The sequence below is a fragment of the Sorex araneus genome, chromosome 6 (assembly GCF_027595985.1).
Source record: "Sorex araneus isolate mSorAra2 chromosome 6, mSorAra2.pri, whole genome shotgun sequence".
In the NCBI taxonomy this organism is placed as follows: Eukaryota; Metazoa; Chordata; class Mammalia; order Eulipotyphla; family Soricidae; genus Sorex; species Sorex araneus.
This window is the reverse complement of record NC_073307.1, coordinates 111,510,452-111,532,343: the sequence shown is the minus strand read 5'-3', so window position 1 is coordinate 111,532,343 and position 21,892 is coordinate 111,510,452. Positions and strand designations below refer to the sequence as shown.

The 21,892-nt window shown below is 38.8% G+C and overlaps 1 protein-coding gene across 4 annotated transcripts in view; it reads left to right on the top strand.

The window, feature by feature from the left end:
* The window catches only part of SBF2 (SET binding factor 2), a 436,024-nt gene that overhangs the window by 287,742 nt on the left and 126,390 nt on the right, over window positions 1-21,892 (top strand). For all 4 annotated transcript variants that reach the window (XM_004613607.2, XM_055141226.1, XM_055141225.1 and 1 more), the window contains exon 17: window positions 9,799-9,867. In XM_004613607.2, the coding sequence (XP_004613664.2) occupies window positions 9,799-9,867 (69 nt within the window). The remainder of the gene's footprint in view (window positions 1-9,798; window positions 9,868-21,892) is intronic.

Sequence of the window (21,892 nt, the reverse complement as noted above, 5' to 3'; positions counted from 1 at the left end):
CTTTTCATCATGGTTAATGATGTTGGACACTTTTTCATGACCATTTGTATATCTTTTATTCCATTACAATTTTTATTTACCAAGGCCAGGAAGGAGCTCAAAGTGCTGGAGTGCATGCCATACATGTAGAGACATGTCCCCTCTCCCCAGCTCAATCCCACACACCACATGGTCTCCCCAGCACCACTGGATATTGCCTTGATAGCCCCCAACACACCATGCCTGACAAACACCACATTGCTGGACCCAAGAGTCACTAGGAATGACCTCCAGATATTGTATAACAAAACTGTGTAACTTTCATTACACCTTCTTACCTCTGTATGTATCTAAGCCTTACTACATCTAATGTCAAAGTTCTCTTACTCTCATGATCTGATTGACCCCGCCACTCTTTTTTGCCATGCCTCCATCCCTTCCCCCACTTATCTAAGTAATTATATATATACTTTTTCTGGTAATATAAAAGTCATTTAGTTGTTATTTGTTTACTTTGGTTACTTCTACATATGAGAGAAATAATCCTATAATTGTCCCTCACTTGTAGCTTATTTTGCATAGCATAATTACTTTGGTTATTATTACAAAAAGCAGGGCTTCTCTTTCAATGATAAAGTAGTATTCTATTGAGTACATAGACCTATGTACTATCAGTCGTTTGTGCATGGGCATTTAGATTGGTTCTATCTATTGTGAATATTCTTGCTGTGAACATCATCATCATCATCATCATTATCATTCCGTTGATCATTGATTTTCTCAAGTGGTCTCAGTAACCTCCATTCATCCTAGCCCTGAGATTTTAGAAGACTCTCTTTATTCATCCATCCCAATGGTGCTGCATTGGAGACTCTTTCAGAGTTAGGGGAATGAGACCCATCATTGTTACTGGTTTTGGCATATGAATACACCACAGGGAGTTTGCCAGGTTCTCCCGTGTGGGCAGGAAACTCTCCGTAGCTTGCCAGGTTCTCTGAGAGATAGAACTAGGCTATAAGATGTCATGCGGCCACTTTGCGGGAGCTTGGTTTTACAGTCTCTGGATGTTGGCCGTTGATGAGATTACAGGAGTGGGGGCGTTGTGGGTGTAACCACCTAGCTACTGGAAAATGGGGGATCTGGGTGGAGGAGGCCCAGTCCCAGTCCCAGCAGGCTTGGAGATCTCAGCCTCGGGTCCCGCACACCTGGTTTCCTCTGCTGTTCCTTCATGCGTGAGGCTCGCTGAACATGTGGAGAGGGGCCTTGAGCATGGCTGTGGCTGGGTTCCAGAGGTCTTCGGCTGCAGGGGCTATGCTCAGGGCGGGAAAGGAAACTCAACCCACCCCCTCCAAGGGACCTCGGTGAAAACAGCCAGACGCAGGGGCAAGAGACTGCCACTGTAAACATATGGTGCATTTATCCTTTTAAATCACCACTTTCATATTTAAATAAATCCCCCTGAAGTGGTATTACTATGTGATATTTATTCTTTTTTATTTTTGGGGGGGGGGGGATTAGATCTGTCAATGCTCAGATGTTACGCTCAGTTCAGTGCTCAGACATTACTTTAAGCAATGTTCAGGGATCCACGTGGTGTTGAGATTGAACCTGGGCTCTAGCAGGCAAAGCCTATGCTCTAGCCCTTGGCTCTATGTCTAGGCCCTATTTATTTTTGTATTTGAGGGCCTCACAAACAATTCTCAAGGAGCCTGAGGGCCACTCCTAGTAACACTCAACCATCTGCGCCAGTGGTTCAGTCCTCGGGCCAAAGGCGCTATGCTGCTGGGGCTCTGTGGTGCTGGGAGTCACTGGAGTCCAGACCATGCCAGCACATGCAAGGCATGCACCCAAACCCTTGTACTATTACCTAGCCACTGTTACTCTTTTATTTTAATCAAATGTCCACTCTTTCTCTGGGAAAATATTCAGGTCATTGGACTATTTTTTATTTGGATTTTTTCCCTTGTAATATGCGTAGTTTGGATAGTATCCCTTTTTGATTACGTGGTTTAATTCTTTTTCTCACTTGTAGGCTGTCTTTTCATTTTGTTAAGCATTTCCTTTGTTGTGAAGTATAGTGCCACATGTTCACTTTTGCTTTCTTCATCATTGATTTTGATGTCAAACTGAAAAAGAAAATTGATTGTAAAGGTCAGTGTGAGAGTTTTCTATTTTTGTTTTCTCTTAAAAGTTTTGCACTTTCAAGACTTATGTTCAAGTCTTTGATTTTGAGTGAACAGTGCAAGACCAGGGTTCCAGTTTCATTTGTCTGTGCCTGTATCTACAGTTTTGCCAGCATGGCTATAATTTAGACTCTCAGTCTAAATGTGACTCCTAGGAAATGACAGCTTTCAAAGTCAGGTTGATTTTATCATTTTCCTTAAAGGGAGTTCTCATTGTTTTATATTACTCCCTCCTTCCTTCTCTTTCCTCACCACTCCCCACCTTTATACTTAAATATTTTTGATATCCAAAGTGATAATTTTCCAAAAGGTATTTTATTTATTTCTTTATTTTTTCTTTTCTTGTCATTGTTGTTTTTGTTTGTTTGTTTGTTTGGGACACACACAGCTATACTCGGAGCTTACTTCCGGCTCCACTAAGGAATCACTCCTGGTAGGCTCAAGGGACTGTATGGGGTGCTGGGTATCAACCCAGGTCAGCACATGCAAGGCAAGCACCTTCCCCACTGTAATATCTCTCTGGACCCCTAAAGTATATTTTTCAACTGCTTTCAAAAAAAAAAATGTTCTTGGTCATATTTGGTTTGGAAATATAACATACAAATTCCCTTCAGAGTTTAAAACCCAGAAAAGTCCTACAGTTTTTAAAAATCCAGAAAAAATGGCATGCTTTATTTTATTTATCCAGTATTCTCCCAGTTTCCCCCTTAGTAATAGCTATCACACCCTAAAGAATAGTCTACATCCCAATTCAAGAACATGCCCCTGCCACTAGTAAAACTACCTCTTATGGAGTAAGAAGGAAATTACCACTGTAACTGTATCTCCCAGTGATTCAATGTAGCACCGTAGCACTGTCCTCCCGTTGTTTATCAATTTGCTCGAGCCAGCACCAGTAACTTCTCCGTTGTGAGACTTGTTAGGATGGGATACTTGGTAGCTTGCCGGGCTCTCCGAGAGGGACAGAGGAATCAAACCTAGGTCGGCCACGTGCAAGGCAAATGCCCTACCCGCTGTACTGTTGCTCCAGTCCCATGGTGATTCAATATAAAACAAAATTTTTTTAAGTTATGGCTAATAATATAGGACTTAGAGAAATATTTGAGAATCAGACTATATGCAGCACATATGAATTCTTCAAAAGATCACTTTTTTTTTCCTTTTTTTATTTTTATTTTTTAATTAGTGAGTCACCATGAGGGTACAGTTACAGATTTACACATTTTTGTGCTTGTGTTTCCTTCAGACAGTGTTCGTGGGCCCATCCCTCCACCAGTGTCCATTCTCCATGACCAATGAACCCAGTATCCCTCCCACCCCCCATCCCATCCTCCTCACCCCACCCCGCCTCTGTGGCAGGGCATTCCATTTTGTTCTCTCTCTCCTTTTGGGTGTTGTGGTTTGCAACAGGGGTATTTAGTGGCCATCGTCTTCAGTCTCTAGTCTACTTTCAGCACGTATCTCAGAAAATGGGGTGAAGAAATGAACAGAAACTTTTCCAAGGATGAGATACAAATGGCCAAAAGGCACATGAAAAAATGCTCTGCATCACTAATAATCAGGGAGATGCAGATCAAAACAACCATGAGATACCACCTCACACTGTAGAGAATGGCACACATCCAAAAGAACAAAAGCACCGCTGTTGGAGAGGATGTGTGGAGAAAGGGACCCTTCTACACTGCTGGTGGGAATGCCATCTGGTTCAGCCCCTTTGGAAAACAATATGGACGCTCCTCAAAAAAATAGATTGAGCTCCCATTTGATCCAGCAATACCACTTCTGGGAAATATCCCGGAGAAGCAAAAAAGTATAGTTGAAGTAACATCTGCACTTACATGTTCATCGCAGCACTGTTTACAATAGCCAGAATCAGGAAAAAACCTGAGTGCCTAAAAACACATGACTGGCTAAAGAAACTTTGGTACATCTATACAATGGAATACTATGCAGCTGTTAGAAAAGATCACTTTCTAATACAATGAATAAATATTTTCTGGTTTTTTTTTTAAAGAAACTACTTTTTAAGTAAATACAAGTCTTCTTTGCAAGACCAGGCAATCGTCCCTTCTTGTTATACTTGCTTATATATTTGGAAATCATGAATTTTAATATAAAATTTTTGTTTTTATGGAAATGGGATCTTTCAGTAGGGATCATATAAATCACAAGGCCATAGCTCGGCAACCTTGTGCCTGTAACTTTTTGTTTTTTCCTATCTCTATTCCTCTGTATTTCCCCCCCTTCTTGGTGTATTTGAGAACCTTCTAATTCTTCAAAAATAAAGAATTACATAAAACCCTTGTATTCATCTAGTTTGTAAATATTTACACCTATTCCCTAACTGTATCAAAAATTATCTGTTTTATTCACAAGTGTCTTGGCTTTGTTGTTTTCTTTTTCTTTTTCCAACTTTCATATTTGCTCCGAAGCATTCAACACTATTGGTCATGTCTTCTCTGGACATGTTGTTTCTCTATCCTTTCCCATCCTGAATTTTTCTTACTCTTTTATTTTTCAAATTTATTTTTATTTGTTTGAGGATTAACCCAGTGGTACTCAGAGCTTACTCCAGAGTTTGTGCTCAGTGATCACTCTGGGTGGGGCTCAGGGCATTATATGGGGTTCCAGGGACTGAACCTGGGTCAGCAGCATGCAAGGCAAGTACTCTACCAGCTATACTGTCACTCCAGCCCCAAATTCTTCTTACTCTTGCAGAGGGTATTATATGTGTATATGTATTATATGTAATATATAATAAACATATATACATATGTATCTCTTTACCAAGTTTCTGTCATTAGCTCCTTTTTTTTTCTTTACTATCTCTCTTTGTTCTTAACTTGCTTATCCAATCAACACTCAGTAAGATCATTTGCAGGTTATATTGGTTCATTTTAATTTTAAAAAGTTTTAGAGTAACATAGGAAATTTGAACCTATCTTTTGTTTTAAATGGAGTCAGAGGTTATCAGCTAAATGACAATGATTCTTTGTCACCCAATATTGTCTCAGTATTCCCTGAAGTTGGCCACTCATCCTGTATATTGTACTACTATATTTTTTTAGAGCTGACAATGCTTGAAACTCACTTTTAAAATTCTTTTTAAAAAGCAAATCATACTACCAAATGTGTTCATCAGAGTAGGCAAGAGTAGCATTAGAATACCTTTGGGCCTTACTTTGTAAAAAAAAAAAAAAAAAAAAAAAAAAAAGCAAAGCTTTTCCTTTTATCTCTCAGCACAGTACCATCTCCTTCTCATGCCTGCTCCCAGTCCTGCCAAATCTTAGTTGTGTTTTTAGATATATCAATATTGTCTGTGGTGTGTTCTCACTTGATCTCCTAACTCTTCCCCCTATTCTTTAAGGAACTTGTTCTTGACTCCAGGGCCCTTTTGCAGTTGTCAGCCCCCTACTGCTTTCCCATTAGGCTCAATTTTCCTTCCCCTCCCTCATACTTACAAATTAGTGCTAGAAGCTAAGAACAAACAAACAAACCTCACATCTTCCACCTCAAGATTAGAAAGAAAGCAGTCAAGTTCAGAAGATGGTGTCTACAGGGGAAAATGCCTCGTAGGTCAATAAATCTCATCTGTTACCAGCTCTCTCACTGAATTTTCTTCTTGGACAAAGAGGAATTTTACTAGAATAATTGATATCTAGGAACTTGAAATCAATTCATACCAATATATGAATAAGTATTGGACAATGAATTTGCACTTGATGGAGATGACTGTATTGTCCACAATTGGAGCTGTGATTGCTGTGCCCAAACATCTGAGGAGGTCAGCCATAGCTTTTGCTGCCTTTTGGTATTGGTAATATTTCTACCTCTTTATCTTCCTCTCTCTCTCCTTTCTTCTTTTATTAGTGTGATTAGTCTTTTCATTTTGTTTTAGTTGTTCCATCAATTATACATCTTTTTATTACACACGGAAGTATAAGCATCCAATACCTCTTTTTTCCTGTCTTTCTTTGCTTCACATTTCTCAAGCTTCATTTTGTTTCAGATGGAAAGTTTCAGCTTTTTAACAGTTGAATAATATTCCTTTCTACAGATCTTTCACATCTTTGTCCAATCTTATAACAATTATACTTTAGTTGAGTCAGTATTTTTGCCACTGTAAAAAGTTCTACAATAAACATTAGGAAGGATATTGCTTTGTATTATTAATATGTTGTATCTGAGATAAATACCCAGAAGTGAGGTTGCTGGATCATCTGGACAGTTGTACCAATTTATATTTCCACTAACAGTGCACAAGAATTCCTTTGGGGCAGGGTGTGTGTGTGTGTGTGTGTGTGTGTGTGTGTGTGTGTGTGTGTGTGTGTATGAGATAGTATAACAGGTAGAATGGTTGCCCTGCACACAGCCAACCTAGGTTCAATTCTCGAAATCGGCCCAGGAGTGATTCCTGAACACAAAGTCAGGACTAAACCCTGAGCACTGCCAGGTATCACCAAAAACTAGACGGGAAAAAAATTTTTTTTCTCTTTTTCCATACCTCCTCCAACATTTATTATAATTCATTCTGACTGTTATGAAGTAATACCAAATTGTAGTTTTACCTTGCATTTCCCTGTGATCACTAATAGTGAGCATATTTTCATTTGCCTCTTGGCCATCTCTGTGTCCTCTTTGGAAAAATGTCTATTCAAATCTTCTGCCCATTTTTTGACTGGGTTGTTTGGTTTGGTTTTTTAATGTCAAATTGTATCAGTTCTTTATATACCTTGGATATGAACACCTTATCAGATGTAGGATGTACAAATATCTTCCAGGTTGTACGGTCTTTTCATTATATTCATATCTTTGATTGCGTTGATAAACAAAAACATTTCAATATGATATAATGCCAGTTGTTTGTCTCTACTATCATTTCCCTTATTTTATCAGTCAAGTCCCAAGACATATCTGTGTGCTAATGTTATGAGATGTTTCACCGGAATTGCCTTGTATATACTTTATGGTTTGGGTCTTAAATCAAGGTCATTAATGCATTTTGAAATTGTTTTTTACATGGGATTAGTCCAACTTCACTTCTGTTTTCAGTGGATGGAGGGATCGGACTCCCATGCAGTGCTCAAGAGGCCCCAGGAAACCTACAGCTATATTAGCTAACCTTTTCACAGCAGTTCAGTGCAAATATCCAAGGATGTGATATTGCTTAGACACTGTGGTGTTGGGGATATGTCGGGCCCCCCCAGCAGTGCTAGGGGTCCCTAGGTCTACATTTTGGAGTGCTCCAAGGTTTCCAGGGCTGCACCTAGCATTGCTCAGGGAACTATGTGGGGCCGAGAATACAGCCCAAGTTGGGCATGTGCTTGGCATGCACCCTAACCACTGCACTGTTCCCTGGCCTCTCAGCTTCATTCTTTTGCATGTGACTGTCCAATTTTCCAGTACTATTTGTTGAAGAGACTTTTATTTCTCTGTCACATAGTCTTAGATCTCTTTTTTTTTATTTATTTTATTGAATCACCATGTGGAAAGTTACAAAGTTCTCAGGCTTATGTCTCAGTTATACGATGCTCAACCACCCATCCTTTCACCAGTGCCCATAGTCCACCACCACCAAAAAAAAAAAAACAGTAGACCTCCCACCCCCATCTGCATAACTGATAAATTTCACTTCATTTTCTCTTTACCTTGATTACATTCCAGATTTCAACACAAAACTCACTATTGTTGTTGGAGTTTCAACACAGAACTCACTATTCTTGTTGGAGTTTATCCCCCAAAAATATGGCCCTATTGGCAAGGAAACATTTGATAATTGGTTTTTCACTGATGAGAATGAAGAATTTCTGTATTTTAGTAATTAAGTCCAGGGAGATTTAAGTTGGAAATTGCATCATTTCCCTTTTTGGGGCAGCATGGAGCAAAAGCTTAGTTCACAGTCTGGAGACATGGCTGCAAGCACTTGCTGGGACCAGAAGTAATATAGCTGGCTCTGGATCTTGGTCGTTCAGCAGCAAGCATGGCCACCCGGGTCGAATCTCAGCGGAGTGCGAGCCGGTATCGGCCCCGGCCCAAGACTGCCCAAGCGTCCCGCTGTTTCAAGTTCAAAACACGTTTTTTTTTCCCCCTCGCCACACAAGTTCATACCTGTTTAAAAGTCCCATAATATGGCAGATGCCACGCCGCTTCTTCCCAGAGGGAAGAAAAACCAAGGAAGGATATTTCCCCCCCTTAGCCAGCGTGGAGCAAAAGCTTAGTTCACAGTCTGGAGACGTGGCTGCAAGCACTTGCTGGGACCAGAAGTAATATAGCTGGCTCTGGACCTTGGTCATTCAGCAGCAAAGTGGCCGTGCAAAAGCATGGCCACCTGGGTCGAATCTTGTCAGAGCGCCCGTAGTCTTAGATCTCTTATCAGAAATAGTGAAGGTGATGTATGTTTATTTCTGACTTTCAGTTCCATTCCAGTGATCTGTGTAACTTTTCACTCCATACCATACAATTTTTATAGCAGAGATTAAAATCAGGTAATATGGGGCTGGAGCGAAAGCATAGCAGGTAGGGCATTTGCCTTGCACATGGCTGGCCTGGCCATATGGTCCCCCGAGCACCGCCAGAAATTGATTCCTGAGTGCATGAGCCAAGAGTAACCCCTGTGTATCACTGGGTGTGACCAAAAAAGCCAAAAAAATAAAAATAAAATAAATAAAAATTAAATCCGGTAATGGGCTGGAGCAATAGCACAGCGATTGGGTGTTCGCCTTTCACGCAGCCGACCCGAGTTCGATTCCTTCGCCCCTCTCGGAGAGCCCGGCAAGCTACCGAGAGTATCAAGCCCTCACAGCAGAGCCTGACAAGCTACCCATGCGTATTGGATATGCCAAAAACAGTAACAATAAGTCTCACAATAAGAGACATTACTGGTGCCCGCTCGAACAAATCCATGAGCAATGGGAAATCAGGTAATATGATGCGTCCATTCTTTTTTCCTTTCTCGGGATTGCTCTAGCTATTGAAGGCCTGCCATGATTCTGTATAAATCCTTTTTGTTGTTTTGTTTTGTTTTGAGGCCACACCTCTTAGAAAATAAATACTCCTAGCTCTGCTCAGGGATCATTTCTTCCAGTACTGGGGATTGAACTTGGGTCAGCTGCATGCAAGGCAGGCACTGCTAGCCCCTATAAATTCTTTGTTTTTACTTAATATTTTCAGATTTTTTTTGTTCTGTTTCCTTTTAAGATGTCTCTGAAATTTTTACTGAAATTGCTCTAAATCTGTGTTGTTTTTAGTAGAACATGTGTCTTCTATACTCAATTAAATATCATAATTAAAATCCCTTCAAAAATTTTAGCACAAATTACACAGATTTTTACACATTCTTTATCTATCAAGAAAATTAAGTTAGGTTCTTACCAGTAGCTTATGAAAATATCATTTTCAAGTGTGTTTGTCTCATTTCTAAAATAATATGCCTCAAGGAGTAGTAGGTTTTTGTTCTTATAAATTTGTTCATCAAGTTTATCTAAATATGCCCTAGGACAGTTTGGAATTAAAGAAAACTGCCTTTAGTTTTGGTCTAGTTTATCCTACTTTTACCAAACAAAGTGTATCTTAGATAATTGGTTTTATGTATTTTGTGGCTTCTGGTAAATATGTATTTCTCTTTGCTTTGTTAAAGGATTGTTCAAGTTTAGAAGAATATAATATTGCTGCTGCATTACTCCCTTTGACAAGTGCTTTTTATAGGGTAAGTTTTATTGGTCTACACATAAACTATAATTCATATAAATGTACTCAGTTTCATTTATAATATAACTACACAAATTCTGATCCTAGAGTATAAGACATTTGTGACTGTATAATATTTCTTGTATATATGTGTAGAAAATTTAATGATTACTGCTGAATCATTTAAGATAGAACCCCACCCAGTCCATCCTAACTTTATTTTTTATATTGCACTTTATAACATCTGAAATTGTATTATATATTGATTTGTTAACATTTTATTGTTTTCCTCTACTACACAATATAAATTGAAGGAGACTGGAATAGTAGCTTATTCACATCTATATTCAGATGTCTATAAGTAGATATTTGTGTAATGAAAGAATAAACAAATTAAGTTATTGGGGAGAAAAACTAAACCTTGATTTCATTGGTAATTTCTGTGACACTTCTGAAACTTTTCTGGATCTTTCATAATTCTGTCATTTATTGCATGCTTCTATCTTATGTTTTGCGTATTTCATATATATTTGCATTTTTAAGACATTTTTATAAAGAGATACATGGGGGGAGGTAGGTTGCTTTGTTTTGTTTTCAACAAACAAATCTGGCAGAGAAATAAACCTTTTTATCCTACGCTTTGTAAGAAATGAAATTAACACACTCTATAAGGTAAATTTAATACATCCTTAGGAAATGTACTAAAGGAAAAAATAAGCCTCTGACAATAATGGTGACTCACTACTCAGCTACATATACAAGTCATTTCATGAAGTCTGAGACTTCTGCCTTACTGTACTTCAGATTTCAAGGGTCTAAGTCTGGAGAGTTTGTTAGATATTAGAAGATCTGTTTTAGTTGAAAACTTGGCACCAGATGAAACCATTCTGGTAGAATCTAAGCTGTGAAATGATCATACACTTAGATATAAATAGTATTTTCTTGTTTTTATTTTTTTTTAAATTTATTTATTTTTAATTAGAGAATCACCGTGAGGGTACAGTTACAGATTTATACACTTTTGTGCTTATACTTCCCTCATACAAAGTTCGGGAACCCATCCCTTCAAGTGCCCATTCTCCACCACCCGTAAACCCGGCGTCCCTCCCACCCTCCCCAATCCCATCTCCCCCCCACCCCACCCTGCCACTGTGGCAGGGCATTCCCTTCTGTTCTCTCTCTCTAATTAGCTGTTGTGGTTTGCAATAAAGGTGTTGAGTGGCCGCTGTGCTCAGTCTCTAGCCCTCATTCAGCCCGCAACTCCCTTCCCCCACATGGCCTTCAACTACAATGTAGTTGGTGATCGCTTCTCTGAGTTGCTGTATTTTCTTGTTTTTAATGTTCTGCTTATCCTTCTTGTTTCATCACTATTTCTAATAATGAGACTTCACTCTCTTGTATCTAGTAGGTACTCTAGAACACAGTGGATATTTACCAATAAATTGTTTATTTTTAAAGCTTTGCTTTGTAGAGGGTCTTAGGCACTTTGGTGGTGGTGAAGGTACAGAAACTCTGTACATCAAGACAGTAAATGTTAATGTTATTATGATCTTGTTACCTAAACTACAGTAAAAATTTTTAAGAAAAAAATATTTGCTCATATAATCTGTTCACTCTTGAGTCTTTCCCAAAAGTCATTCATCAACAGAGCTCTTCCTCTGCTGTAATTCAATAAATAGCCTATTTCATCCTACTATTGACTATTTCCCATTCTCTTCTAAAAGAGAAAATGAAATCTATGCAGTTCTTAACTTCAGAGAACTGGGAAGCATGCTCAGGAAACAAACACAAATCTCAAAAATGCTAAACAAATAAATTTGGATATAGAAACTGACCAGAGCCTGGTCATCTTTAGGTCTTCCTCCCTGGCTCAGGCTAGCTCTGCACCCACCCCCAGTTTTCTTCAATGTATTATATCTACTTTTTTTCTAAACTCCCCACTCCTTCAGCTCATTTCCCTGAGAACAATGTGATAAAAATTAACCAGGAGCTCCTAGTTCCTAATCCACCCATTTGACTTCATATCTCAGGGTAGCCAGAAGACTTAGTACTTTATCATCTTAATTTGAACTGTCCCCCCGCCAATAAAATGGCATTCACAATTTTTCCAATTTCCAGCATAACCTGTTTTTAAGATTTGGTCATTAGGTAAAAATATATAAAAAGAAATGGAAAATAAAAACAGTAGAAACTCAGTTGTTCATGGGCAGGAGCAGCAGTAGAAGGGCTAAGGTGCCAAACCCAGTTCAATCCTTGGAACCACATACGATCACCCAAGCAGCACCAGGAATAACCCCTAAGCACTGAGCCCCTGACCACTACCTAAAACCCATTCCAGAAAAAAGAAAAGAGAAGAAAGTCAAATCACTTACAATTTTTTAGCTCATTTTTCCATCTAAAAGCAAATTAATGGTAAACTATGTCATTATCCCAGCATAAGAAAGTGCAGTATAAACAAAGTTTGTTTGGGCTGGGTGAATGCCATCATGCAGTTAATGTAACATATCTGATATTCAACCTCTATGAACTATTTGATAATAAAATATAGACTTGGGGAAGGGTATAGATTTATTAATTCAGGAAAATTCTATAGATATAAACTGTGTTATCTTGGCCATAAATTACAAATGAACTATCCTTACACTAGGTAGCCAGTACAAACCCCCAAATTTATTCAGAGGATGGGTTCAGCTACTTGGCTTATTTAAACTTAATTTGAAAATATTTTGATATTATTTGTTAATCTTTTTCTTCATTGTAACAAGCTTATTGAGCCTCTGAACATAAAATTATAAGGAGGGCAGATTTGTGAATAAAACATATGACCACTAGTATTTCTAATACAACTCATGGTTAAAAAAGGAGCCAAACTTATCCATAATTCCATCTACCGGATGGACATTTCATTAAACAAAAAATACATTAGCATGTTTAAATAGTACGAAAATTCAGATAGTACAAAAAGGTGCAGCTAAAAGTTCCCTTTTGTTCTCCACCTCATGTCCTCTGACAGTTGGGTATTGGGGGGGTGAGAAGTATCATGTGTTATTCCCATTTGTACAGATAAAAGCAGTGTTTAGGGGGTCTGGATACCACCCCCCAGTGATGCTCAGCCTGGCATGGTGATGCGATGCTGCTTGGACCCAGCAGCCAGGAGCCACCAGGGTAACCCCATAATGTTCAGGGCAACTAGTGATAGGCAGTGCTAAGGTGGAGCATGTATGGTGGGGAGCAGAGACTTGTGTGCACAGCAGCCCTTTGAGCTATTGCCCTGGTCCCCAACTCTCTTGGTTGGGGATGGGGGTGGGGGAGACAGGGAGCACAACCTGAAGTGCTCTTTCTTGGAATTCACTCCTAGAAGTGCTTGAGGTGACAAAAATCAACCTGGGCCTCCTACCTATATTAAATATGTGTTTCTAGCCTATTGTACTATCTTCTCAGCTCCCTAGCTAATTATAATGATTCCATATATATCTTCACTGGGTATGCCCTACACCCCCCCCCCAATAACTGTATTCAGTTATCCTTGAGTATAGACTGTTTCTCCTGAGCATCACTGGGTGTGCCCTACCCTCCATCTTTTTAAAACATGTTTACCATTATTAAAAGAGAAAAATATTTTGGTGCTCTTAAATATTTTGACACTGATGAAATAGGATGTTGTCTTTTAATTTTTTTGATTTGGGGGCCACATCCAGCTGTACTTAAGAATAACTCCTAACTCAGGGTTGGAGCCATAGTACAGCAGGTAGGGTGTTTGCCTTGCACACAGCCAACCCATGTTCGATTCCCAGCATCCCATATAGTTCACACACACACACACACACACACACACACACACACACACACACACACACACACAGCACTCCAGGAGTGATTCCTGAGTGCAGAACCAGGAGTAACCTCTGTGCATTGCCAGGTGTGATCCAAAAAGAAAAAGAAAAACTAATTCCTAATTCTGTGCTCAGAAATCACTCCTAGAACCCAAATATAATGCCAAGATTGAACCCAGGTCATCTGTGTGCTAAGCAAATGCCTTACTTCTGTACTATTTCTCTTGCTCAAAGAAATCTTTTGTTGTTTCACTTCTTTTATTTGCTTACCCACTGAACAATTACTCATAGACTGTTCCTTGATTTGTGCCCAGGAGTGACCCCTGGGTTTGTTCAGGAGACCAATAGTGCTAGAGATTTGAATTAGGATTATGGCCACTGCAGCTGTCTGCAAGGCAAGTGCCTTACCTCTGTGTTATCTCTCCAGCCCATTCTTTTAGAATTTAACTTAATATAAGAATATACAAGGTGTTCCACTTGTAGTATTATCTTAGGTCCTTGGAAATTTGTTATGCCACAGACCCAAAAATTTAAATCTTTTTCCTCTCAGGTTCCCTGCCACTTTTTGTTACTTTTAATGAGTTGTAATTCATGATTCTTTAACTTATAAAGCTTTTCAGAAAACCTTAACAGCCAGGTTTAAATTGTTTAGATTACTTTCCTGGTAAAAAAAATACTGTAACCTTTTACAGATTTATCATATTTCCTATTTATATGGTGCTTTCATTCTTAGTTTGGCAGATGACAAAGGAATCTTTTAAGCCTGTACTTGTGTGTGTTGCAAAGTTATAGATGAATAGTTGCACATAGTCATTACCCTCCAGAAATAGTCATTACCCTCCATATTGTATAATGCCCTTAATAACCATTAATCAGCTATTGTTAACATTTCATAGTTAGCAAATAATACTGGGTTAATTTTTGTTCACATCTATTTTTTTTACTCAAAAATAATCTTTGTTAAATTAAGAAAACCAAAATAATGTAAAATTGGCAGCAAGGTTTCTTATATAAATATTTTTTGAAAGAAAAAGAGTTGAATAGTAGCAAAAAATAATAAAGTTAAAATTGTAATACCCTTTAATGCATACAGTGAGGCATAACATCACACTTTTGAGATGGGCTATTATCAAAAAGGCAAGAAACAAGTGTTAGAATAAAGAGAGAAGACAGCCCTTTGTAAGTTGTTGATGGGAATATAAATTAACACAACCATATGGAAAGCAGCATGGAGGTTCCTTTGAAAGATTAAACAAAGAAATTCTATGGGAATTTACGGAATTGTCCTACTTCTAGGTATTTACCAATAACAAACCACAAAAGTCTTTTTGGAACAGATATATGACTCTCATATTTATACAGCATTGTATACAATAGCCAAGAACTGGAAACAAATGCCCCTTAACTAGCAAATAGATAAAGAAAGTGTACTATTTATACACAATGGAATACTATTCAACTACTTTTGTTTGTTTTACAGTACCAGGGTTCGAACCCAGGGACTTACACATGGAGAGTTTTGAGGCTTGCTCTCAAACAATGAGTCATATCCCTGCCTCTATTTTTGAAAAAGTTGAAATTCTGCCATTTGAAACATTGGTATAATTTAAATAAATTATACTTAAATTGGTATAAATTATACCAATATAATATAAAGAATATTATGGCTAGTGAAATTAATCAGACAGAAAAAGACAAAACACCATGTGATTTCACTTATACATAGCATATAGATAAAATAAGCAGATTAAATGAATGAAAAATATATAAACTTTTGAACTATAAGGCCAATTATAAATTACCAGAAGGGAAGGAAGAAAGGGTAAAGGTAAAGAAAAGGTAAAGTGGGACAAAGGGGTCAATTCTATGTTGAAAGATAAAATTGAGGGGCAGGAGAAATAATTCAGCAGGTAGAGCACTTGCCTTGACACAGCTGACCTGGATCTGATCACTGGAATCCCATATGGTCCCCCAAGCCCTGTTTAATGCTTTCTCCTATGTGATGCATATCTTAGGTAATATATACCTTAAGCAATCTGAAGAGTGTCTGGGAATCTATGAAAATATAACAAATTATTTTGATTATTTTTTTGAAGTATGACTGTTGTTGCTGACACTCAAAATCCCATGAGTGCTCATACCTTCTTCTTTGGTATCCACTCTAGTTTATGTTTTATTTGGGGAGGAAAAGAAATACCCTACTTAACTTAAATGCAAGCACCCCAGAGTGGTATCTTCCCAGATTCCAAACATCTCCCACGTGTACATGGTGCGTTATTGACTAAGATTAGTCTTACTTGGGGCAGACATGCAGCAGCTATGGTACATTCTTTGCACAGCACTGACCTGGGTTCAGTCCCCAGCACCTCATATGGTTCTCCAAGCCCCTCCAGCAGTGACCCTGCTGAGCACAGAACCAGAAAATAGCCCAAAACCTTTTTTTATTTGTTTTTGTTGTTGTTGTTGTTGGGTTTTTTTTTTTTTTTGCTTTTTGGGTCACACCCAGTGATGCTCAGGGGTCACTCCTGGCTCTGCACTCAGGAATTACCCCGGCCGTGCTCAGGGGACCATGTGGGATGCTGGGAATCGAACCCGGGTCGGCCGCGTGCAAGGCAAACGCCCTACCTGCTGTGCTATTACTCCAACCCCACCAAAACCTATTTTTAAAAGGTAGGTCTTGCTTCAACAAAAGAGCATTATTTAGGCGCTCATTCTAGTAAAAAAATAAAAATGACATTCTCTTAAAAACTGTCATTTAGTATATTAAAATGTCTTTTTGATATGTAGAACATATAAAGCAAACCATACTTCTGACAGAGGGCTTATATTCAAGATATTTGGGGAGCTTATAAAACTCAACACCACCAGAAACCAAAAAATCCCACTGAAAATAAGGATAAGGGGGGCTGGAGCTATAGCACAGTGGGTAGGGCATTTTTCTTGCACGAGGCCAACCCGGTTTCGATTTCCAGCATCCCTTATGGTCCCCTGAGCACCACCAGGAGTAATTCCTGAGTGCAGAGCCAGGAGTAACCCCTGCATTGCCAGATGTGACCCAAAAAGCAAAACAAAACAAAGAAAATAAGGATAAGAAAATAAAGATAACAGTTTGGGGCCAGAGAGATAGTACAGGAAATGAGGCACTTGCCTTGCATATGGCAGACCCCAGTTTGATTCCCAAAACCACAAATGGGTCTGTAAGTATCCCCAAGTGTCACTACTTGCACAGGCTCAGGATTTATCCCTGGGCACTGCTAGGCATGACTCAAAAACAAAACAAAGCAAACAGACAAAAAAGGGAAAAAGAAAGGAAAACAGTTCAGCAATCACCACCAAAATTAAACATTTAGGCAGCCAAGAGACACATGCAAAGATATTCATTATCATGGGAATCAAATCAATATGAAAGTGATATATCACCTTACACCTGTGAGAATGACCTTTATCCAGAAAAAAAAAATGGTCAGAGACAGATGCTGGCAAGGATGTGGAGAAAATAAGAATTCTTGTACACTGTTGGGCATGTATCTTTGAGTCAGCCAGATCTAAAAGTGCTACACATTTTTAGAATGGCTAGAAAAATGGTATTCCGCTTTTATTTCCTTCTTTTATTTTCTTCTTGTTCTTTAGAGCAACTTCTTCGTCATCATCATCCCATTGATTGTCGAATTTCTCGAGTGGTCTCAGTAACATCTCTATTCGTTCTAGCCCTGAGATTTTAGAAGCCTCTCTTTACTCATCCTTTCCAATAGTGCCGCATTGGAGGCTCTTTCAGGGTTAGGGGAATGAGACCCATCATTGTAATTGGTTTGGGCATATGAATACACCACAGGGAGTTTGCCAGGCTCTCCCATGTGGACAGGAAACTCTCAGTAGCTTGTCAGATTCTCCCAGAGGGAAAACTAGGCTATAAGATGTCCGGGAACTTGGTTTTATAGTTTCTGGATGTTGGCCGTTAGTGGGATGTGACCGCCTAGCTACTGGAAAATGGGGAATCTGGGCAGAAGAGGCCCAGTCTCCATCCGAGAAGGCTTGGAGGTCTCAACCCTAGGTCCCACACACTTGGGTTTCTTTGCTGGTTCCTTTGTGTGTCAGGCTCGTCCGAACGTGTGGAGAGGGGCCTTGAGCATGGCTATGGCTAGGCTCCGGAGGTCTTCGGACAACTTAGCAACTTAGAGCAACTTAGCATTGATTTTACCTTCTCCTTAGTACAGCTTCTTCTTGCTTTTCTCACTCTATATTCTCATTTTCATATGCATTCACCTTTCTTCTAATCCTCATGGGAAGCCTATGCTCCTGAGAAACTGAATGTTCATAATTAGTTTGGCATTATTCAGCAGTGTGTATTCACTAGTTATATAAAGCAGCTATTATAGGATTTATTGTAGAACTCAAGAAAAAATCTTAATTTTTCCCGGTTTTTTTTAGTGATAAATTAACAAGTGTTTGCAGGGTATTTTCTGAACTTTTTTTTTATATCTTGGGACACTTTTACTCAGCCTTCGGATAATTAGGCAGCTTGTCAGAACTCTAGTTTCTCTCAAGAAAGAAACTTAGTACAGTTCAATTCTGTAGACATTAGTGCCATACCCCAAGTGCTAGGAATAGAGACATGAAGAAGTTAAGGTCTCTGCACATTATTATTAGAAAAGGTAGATTATTAAAATAAATTATAACATCAGTGTACTAAGACAGATATCATCTAAATTCTAAGAGTACTATAAATCTTTGCACAGCAAGGAACACTACAAAGATAGTCTAACTTTTGTGCCTTGAAAGAGATAAATAGGCTTTTTTTATTATTTTTTATTTGTGGATCACCGTGAGGTACAGTTACAGGCTTACAGACTTTCGTGCTTGCGTTTCATCATACAATGATCGAGTACCCATCCTTCCACCAGTGCCCAATCTCCACCACCAATGATCACAGCATCCCTCCCACCACCCCACCTTGCCCCCTGCATCCCCCCACTCTGTGGCAGGGTAGTCCCTTTTGCACTTGCTCTCTCTCTCTCCCTCTCCCTCTCCCCCTCCCCCCTTTGGGGTGTTGTGGTTTGCAATAGAAGCATTAAGTGGCCATCATGTTTGGTCTATAGTCTATTTTGAGCCCGCATCTCCCATCTCGATCGGGCCTTCCTAGCACCCTTTACTTGGTGGTCCTTTCGCTATCTGAGCTGCCTTTTCCTGCAGCATGTGAGGCCAGCTTCTAAACTTTGGGGTAATCGATAAATAGGCTTTAGTCTTATTCAGATGTCAATAAGGTAAGGAGTAGGTAAACTGAGAAGATGAATATTGTAGGCCGAGAAAGCACTGTAAATTGCACACTAGTCACCGTGACTGGAGATACTGGAAAAACCCAGTAGTCTGTAGCCCCACTGTCATAGTCCTTGGTACCACTTGAAGGAAATTGAAAATTTTGTAAACTTTCTATCTTAGTTCCCTATTTCTATTCACATAGTTTTGTTTTGTTTTTAAGGGAAGGTTTAGTAAATGAATAGTGAAGATAAGGTTTGGAGGAACATTGTTAATATAAATATAGAGTTACCTTAATCACCATGGTAGAAATTTTACTTCAATAAAATCTTTGTCTTCTTTGTGTAAAACTCCATAGTAGGTCGTGTGAGTTTCACTGATGCTTAAAACTTGTTTTCTGCTACTAGCTGATTATCTTGTAGAGTAAACAGACATGAAAATCCCTTGTAAGCAAAATAGGAATAAATTCGTCATTATACTGAATAGGACAATGAGAGTGATTAAGCAGATTCACCTATTTTTTTAATCATTCCTAGTCTTCTTTATATGATCACACTGTCATTTGTGGGGGGTTTGTTTTTTTTCCTTTTGCCTCCACCTCTAGGTTCAAACCTTAGCATGTGAGTTTTGTCCCTTTCTTGGAATGGACCAGGCTTTCTGATTCATTTTCCATGTTGTTCTGTGATTATTCCCTGTTCTGTTACTCCTTTCTGTATTTCCTCTTTCAGTGATCTTTACATGCTCCTGTACATTTATAGACATAAAATATACACAAATCAAGACACTAATATTTAGAAAAAAGTTGTTAGAAAGGGCACATTTTGGAAAGAGCTTCTACCTTCTCTTCTAGATTGTGTACAACAGAGCAGAGTTTGAAGAACAAATTGCCATTCTGTGTGTTTGTGTGTGGGAGGGGAGGGGTCAAACCAAATGCTTGGAAACACGAAAGTGGCCTGACTTGACACTGGTGTTTCCTTTTTTAAAAAAATAACTTTATTGAAATTCCAGTTTACAATACTATAAATAATGGTTTCTCATGCACATAATTCCAACACCACACGTATCACCAGTTTACCCACCTCCCTCCCAACAAAGATCCTAGTGCCTCTCAGTTTGAATCTCCACCCCAATCTTCACCAATTCAGTTATATAGATCAGTTCTTCTTTATGTTGCCTTTGGCCTTTTGTTGCTACCTTGATGTGTATATCTAAGTCCCACCTATGAGAATTCTCAGTTTTTAGCATTTTCTTTTCTGTTCTGGAATTTGGTAAATTTGAATTTACTCTTTAATTAGAGTGTCTACTAAGATACTAGAACATGACTTGAGTCTGATGTAAAAAGTGTTCAACAAAAGATCATAATCTTAATTATATAAAATCTTCAACTAAATTCAATTAAGGGGTACAACCTGGCTTTAAATGAAGAGTTTAAAAATGTGCATTTTAAACATTTAGTTAGAGTGGATTGAGCACCATGTTTTAAAATAATTCCTTTTTTACAGGGATATTTGCATAACATCCAGCAATTGTCAGAGGCTCCTTACAGATCTGTGCTTAGGGATCACTCCCAGCATGCTTGAGGAACCAGGGTCAGAACTCAGGCCTCCCACGTGCAGAGTCTGTGCTCAGCTTGTTAAGCTATTTCTCCCTGGCCCCTGAAAACATTCCTGGAAGGAGTTGAATCAATACTATAGTGAGTAGGGTCTTGCCTTGCATGCAGCCGACCCAGGTTTGATCCCCAGCAACAGACATGGTTCCCCAAGTCCTGCAGTAGTAATCCTGAGGCCAGAGCCAGGAGTAGGCCCTCAGTACCACTGGGTGTGGCCCCAAACCTCTAACATATAATATATATTCTTGAAGATGATCCACATAATGATTGGTGTCTGATTATGTTTTCCACCCAATTTATTAATATAATAAATAGTAGTTTATATTTTAATCTGACTTCTCAGCAGACTATAATTTATAAGTTTTTATGTTGTGTGTAATTTGGACTAACCACAGAAATAATCATAGTTTTATTCATTCCCATATAAGAGGAACTATGCTAAATGCTTCTATATGGGGTAAAAATAACTACTAGTTTGTTCATCTTACAGATACTGCCCTGCTATTATTTTGATTCTTCCCTAATAAATGTTCTGACTTCTCATATAAATATTTAGCTTATCTGAAACATATCTAGGTTTTAGAAAACAGAGTACAGGGCCAGAGCTACAGTACAGTGGGTAAGTACTTGCCTTGCATGCAGCCAACCCAGATCCAATCCCCAGGATCCCCTATGGTGCCCTGAACACCATTGGGAATAATTCTTGAGTGTAGAGCCAGGAGTTTACCCTGAGCATCTCCAGGTGTGGCCCAAAAAATGAACAAAAATAAAGGAAATGAAAAAATAAACTGGGTTCAAAATCATGGTATAATGGTTCCCTATGTGTTTCTAGTACTTAGTGTTTTTTTGTTTGGTAGTTGCAATTGACCTGTTACTGTCACTGTCATCCCATTACTCATCGATTTGCTCGAGCGGGCACCAGTAACGTCTCCATTGTGAGACTTGTTGTTACTGTTTTGGCATATCGAATACACCACGGGTAGCTTGGTAGGCTCTGCATTATTGGCGACATACTCTCGGTAGCTTTGCCAGGCTCTCCGAGAGGTGCAGAGGAATCAAACCCAGGTCGGCCATATGCAAGGCGAACGCCCTATTGCTGTGCTATGAAATAAAAATTTACTCACAAAGGTATCAGATAAAAAAATTAAGCTATATTCAAAACTATTTTAACTTGTTTTGGAAAACTTTTTATAATTTAATAATGTTGTATATGATACATAGAATATAATGATAAACTTTGTAGTGAATGATGGGATGAAAGAATGTGTCCAGCCCCCATAAATACAATAAAAACTTGAGCTGATTTTACTAGAATTGAGTTAACTCTGAGCTATTCTTTGTTTAATGCC